The sequence below is a fragment of the Zerene cesonia genome, chromosome 15 (genome assembly GCF_012273895.1).
Source record: "Zerene cesonia ecotype Mississippi chromosome 15, Zerene_cesonia_1.1, whole genome shotgun sequence".
Classification (NCBI taxonomy): Eukaryota; Metazoa; Arthropoda; class Insecta; order Lepidoptera; family Pieridae; genus Zerene; species Zerene cesonia.
Window position 1 is genome coordinate 4,513,887 of NC_052116.1, and position 5,523 is coordinate 4,519,409.

The window sequence follows — 5,523 nt, forward strand, 5'->3', positions numbered from 1 at the left end:
ATTATTTTATGCTCTTATATCGTTCTAGATAGGTCACCTGGTGGTTCAAATGACCCATAATTTTTTCAACATGGGCCTATAGTCTATTATCTACTACAATTGCCAATGCTTTGAACTTTATGTTGAATAAAATATTGATGACTATTTTTGCTTAAATAAAAAGATTAACTATATCTTCTTCATCCCTTAAGATTTAATTCCCTAATGATCCCTTAAGATTTTTAAACATTCCGTTTATTTATTTCATAGCGTAAACCGAGCTGATGGTAAATGATCACCACTGACGATGAATTTTTGCAGAGGTAGTGTTTGAAAATGCCTGTTAGCCGCTTCGAAGAGATGAGAGAGGGCAAACGAAGAGCATAAAAGCTATTCTTTTATTGGGAGAGGTGAGGTAAAGGATGCAACCTACTATTTAACGCGGATCTTCTGTGGTGGTTTGGTACCTTTCCGGTGCGAGCTGACCCAAATCGTGCTGAGGAGTGCTCCACTCCAACATGTAAGTACCCATTTCCCAAGTGAGATATCAAATGAACCCTTTCATTGTTGTGACTATTGTTATGTACAATGGACATTGGCGCAGTCCCTCCGTTGGGTGAAGCCATTAACAAAGAGAAGAGAAGAAGAAGAATAAACCTGACTAACAAAGTTTATAGATACCAAGAATATAAAAAAGCGTATTGCGTAATTGGATCAATTGTTATGTGTGTGTATTCATTATGCGAATTAAAAAACGAGGGAGGTTTTCAATTCGCTGGTATTTATTATGTTTATTATCTCATAATTTTTGCTGGGTGAACGGCTTCTGATGATTTTTTTCAAATTCAAAAGATGTTAGGTAGCAGTTATGCCAGTTATGTTAATTGGCAGAGAAAATATTCTTGGATAATAAAAATAGGAAACAGAGTTGTTCATCCGTATGATTAGAAAACAGATAGTTACAATCAAACAAAAACAATTTACCAAAATCCGTGACAGGGAAGTTAAAAATAAAGTAAAAATACGTACCTAATTAATGTAAGATATTTTTAGCTTTGTTATAAATTGTAATTAACTAGTTAACTTCTGTAACATTTTTTATTGGACACGGTCAGTTGTATAGTTTCCGTATATGATGACTAAACACTAGGCTTAACTGAGTAACTGAGTTAACTTTCACCATTGCTATATACGATAAAGGTAGTAGTTCTATAAAATCTAGTTTATCTAAACTTTCCTCGATACATGTAACGATCTCTGTAATGGTGGTATGCCATTACAGACAATAATTATATAACACCCACAGTACTATTTTATGCTTTCCCATTTTGCTATAACCGCGAAAGTTTATTATATTATTAAATAGAATAGTTGGAGAGGTGCTGGATGCTGGACTCTGTCTTTTTAACATTGTTTGAACCTTATTCACAATTTATTTTTAATTTTATATAGTCTGTGTCAAAAAAGTTCTCTGCAATTTTTATTTTACTTGTCACCGATATATAATAGTGATTTTTATTTATCCTTATATTTTATTACAATTGCCATTAAATATGCATTCAACTCTTTTAACCCCGCTCACAGAGAAATTATTTGAAATTAATTACTGACGAAATATTTGGATATAGATAGGCCAAAACTTAAAAATGTTAAACTCTTTCACCCCAGAACAAGTAGTGGGTATGTAAATATAGTATATTTACCTGTCACCTGTTATTTAATGTTAACCGGTAGTGTTATATCGAGTACAAGTACCATTAATGTTAATGACATCACATAATATTCTATAGATAAAACTAATTACATTAGGGATCGGTATCGAAAAAAAGTAAATCTATAAATAAAATTACAAATACTAATATGAAGGGCACAAGATAGTCATTAGAGAGGGTAACAAAAATTTTAGTATTATGAATATTCTTATTGAAATGTAATATTATTCTAAATTTTAAATAATTTGAAACATTAGTGTGGACGTATTTATATTTAATTAAAGATTATTTTCTATAAAACAGATCACGTCCGTTCCTATATAAACTAGATCACCCACACAAAATTTTAAAACGGGTCCAAAAGACAAGCGTTTCCTATTAAAGACAAAAGAATCCCATCAATCGGTTGAAGTAACCGAGTAACAAAACAAAACAAAAATATAGTCGAATTAAGAATTGGAACATCGGTTGAAAATAAGTACTATTGCAATTAAGATGGACTTGTAATTACGACGAACATTATTAATTTATATTGAATTTAATGTGAAATAAATAAAACGGTAATCGCATTTTTTTCCAAATTACATACAGGTCTTAGTAATCAATTGTAATTTGCCATTATATTAACAAAGTTTATAGATACCAAGAATATAAAAAAGCGTATTGCGTAATTGGATCAACTGTTTTCTGTAATCAGGTTAAAAGTACATACCTTGATAAGCTTTATTCGATTCTGTATGACTAAAATACTTCCTTTTTCGATATTGATACGGAGTCAGCCGTTGATTATTTGTATATTTTTGATCAAAAAACCTATATACATTTAAATCACGCTGTTCCAAATATGGGTTCACATTTTTATATTGAGCACTAATATCAGTAAACGTAACCGAAGGTGTCGACCACTGTATAAACCATTGTTGTGACACTGCCATTTTACATATTTATATTAAACGAAAATATTAATCGTTCCGCGCAACTCGCGCTGTTATAAGACCTATGAGCGTAATAGCTATCACCGTTCTAAAGAGCAATCTCAAAATATTGTCTGCGCGAAGGCTGAGTCTTGGTATTTCAAAATAAGATCTCGCCCTGTTTTTTCTTCCAATGCATTTGCCACTAGGACAAACGTAAAAAATATTGTGTGACTTCATGCCAAGTATTCGATGTGTTATTCCGTAGTAAACTTATAAAAATTTTCACCGACCATCCTCTGAAATTGTATAAAATAATTTATATATGTAATAGTACGAATGGCAGTAAATTATTGCACGATTATTCAATACGATTTTGCAGTGTTGTTTTTTGTTTTTATTTTTATGTTATTTTATTACAAACCTTCCCATGCTCTAGTTAGACCAAAGAATAATATTCATATTTCATATGTATACAATTTAAAATTTAATCATATTTAAACATATTTCTACACAAGCTTTCTCTCCGCGGCTTCGGCCGCATTGCATTAAAGGAAAAGAAAGACTTACCTTGGTTTAACCTGCATAATCCCCATATCCGTGGGAATTCCGTGATAATATTAGTAGGGCATATTGAAAATAATACGTAATTTCAGAATTTGAACACGAATGAAGATGCTTTGCTTAAATCAAAGGTTGGCAACCTTTTATTTAAGTAGCAATTTTGAAATACCTATAATCGTCAACCATAACAAATAAGATTGATCTATTGTGAGAAATAATTGTAGTAGTTATTTGGGCTAATGTCTACGGTAAAGTTTACTGTAACAAATTATGTTATTACTATAATTTTGGAGAATTTGATGGCAACTACCCACTATTGCAGTAAGTACAATTAAATGCAGCTGTGCAAAATTATCAATTTCCAGAAATCACGTCGGCATCTCAAATCATTTTTCTGTATTCAAGATATTTTCCAATATAATAACGGTCTCTTATATCAAACATAATATAATAGCGGTCTAAATACAAAGGGAAGCAAATTTAGTGTTGTTAACACTCCGATAAGACGTTAATGGCTCCTAGTACGACCCAATCAAGAATAACCGAGTGGCTTTTACCAGATTTATACAACGAACGTTTCACTTTAAAGCTATTATACTGGAAAATGGACGGAAAGTATATCACATTGTTTATTATTATAGGTGTTACATACGCCATCTATCCGTATTTCGATACCCAAGATTTTATTTACAATGTCCCGAAAGTGTATAGAATTTCGATAACGTTGGATAAGTTGCTTGAATTCTACGAAAGGAAACCATCGAAAGATCCTGAATGGTACATTGCTATTGGAAAAGCGAGAGGTAATCTGTAAATAGAAAAAATAATTATTTAAGTTTTTCATTACATTATATTCCTAAGTTTTTATTGAATAACCTATATTTTAAATTGTTTTTGAAACGATAAAGATCACCTAGTAAATAAAATTTAATTGTATAAATCTGTATAAGTAGTGCAAATGCAGTTTTTAATTACTTGCTTGACCTTAAAATAATTATGTTTTGAATAAATGCGGCTGGGCTATGTTACGCAAAACTATTTCATCAGCAACATGAAAGGATGATTTTTTAATTGTAATCACGCAAGCATAATAGATCAATTTCGTTATAGACGATTATCAGATACTTACGTAATTTATATTAAAATACAACCTGGAAGTTATGATAGCAATTTTGCTGTTTAAACATAATATGTTAGAGTAAAGTGTATGCGGAGGTTGTTAGGTATTATATACTCTGCAATAAATAAAATAATTTTTTCTGTATGCCAGATTTGTTTAAACGTTTTTTCTCTTGATACCCGTCTAGGTAAAAACACCCGAAAAAACATTTCGACGTGATAATAGGTTGATAATAAAATGAAATGGGAATAATCTATTATGCCTCACGTTGGTACTATAAATAGGTAGTGACTACACACTTGGCCTACAAAAAATTAGAGCTACTTATCTATCTCATTTTACGCTATTTTATAGTTTATTTTTTATTCTATAAAATTTTTATATCGCGAACGCTCATTTCGGGAATACAAAGATACTAACCAGTAAGATGTCGCTCACTACGCTTTACCATTACTATTAAGTGAAAAGTTTATTTGATTAATTACCTGAAAACATTATATATTCAATAATTTTAGGTCAGTTGGAATATACGATAAATGAATTGGATAAATCTGTACCGATCAAATTGAAAGAAAATTTGAGAAATCTTACGAGACGCATGGATCGAATACAGAACAAGACTAATATAGGGGCTTTAGTGTATCGAAGCAAGGACTACGAATACGGTTTGTATGAATTATCTTTTGAAGAATTAATATTATTTCGATAATACATAAACTATAAGTCTCTCAATCTAAGTCTGAAAGCAATAGTTCATTAGTGAAAAGTTAATTCTTAAGTCTGAATTGTAACCAATAAGAATGCCGAGGTCATTATAAATTTCAATACTTATTATAAATGTGCAATGTATAGTGTAAGTATATGTTTCACAATTCGCGCACGTTTAAAAGGTAAGATGTTAAGTGTAACGTACTGGAAGTATTTAACAAATAAATCTGCCAAACTCACTGGATCAAGGACAGATTTCTTAATCAGTAAATGTGTTTTGTATTCATTAGATGAACATGAAGTTTCATAAGAAATATCTACATGACTTTGCGCTTTAGCTTGGTAAATATTTTATGTTCGTATTTCAAGGTGCAATGATGTGTATGTGGTTGGACTTTTGAATCAGTCCGAGTGTGTTTTTCATATCTTTATCGAATAAAACAGGTGTTAATTCATATTAAAAAAACCCTTACCATATACCACACAATTTATGTATTTGGAATTATTGTTTCCATATATTGAATGA

The 5,523-nt window shown here is 30.7% G+C and overlaps 2 protein-coding genes across 2 annotated transcripts in view; one reads left to right on the top strand and one right to left on the bottom strand.

The window, feature by feature from the left end:
- Positions 1 to 2,737, bottom strand: part of LOC119832474 — a 13,137-nt gene extending 10,400 nt beyond the window's left edge. The window contains exon 1 of the mRNA XM_038356140.1: positions 2,404 to 2,737. Coding sequence (XP_038212068.1) covers positions 2,404 to 2,626 — 223 coding nt within the window. The 5' untranslated portion in view covers positions 2,627 to 2,737. The remainder of the gene's footprint in view (positions 1 to 2,403) is intronic.
- Positions 2,738 to 3,408: 671 nt separating this feature from the next.
- The window catches only part of LOC119832475, a 3,724-nt gene continuing 1,609 nt past the window's right edge, over positions 3,409 to 5,523 (top strand). Inside the window, exons 1-3 of the mRNA XM_038356141.1 lie at positions 3,409 to 3,490; positions 3,811 to 3,972; positions 4,805 to 4,954. Coding sequence (XP_038212069.1) covers positions 3,409 to 3,490; positions 3,811 to 3,972; positions 4,805 to 4,954 — 394 coding nt within the window. The remainder of the gene's footprint in view (positions 3,491 to 3,810; positions 3,973 to 4,804; positions 4,955 to 5,523) is intronic.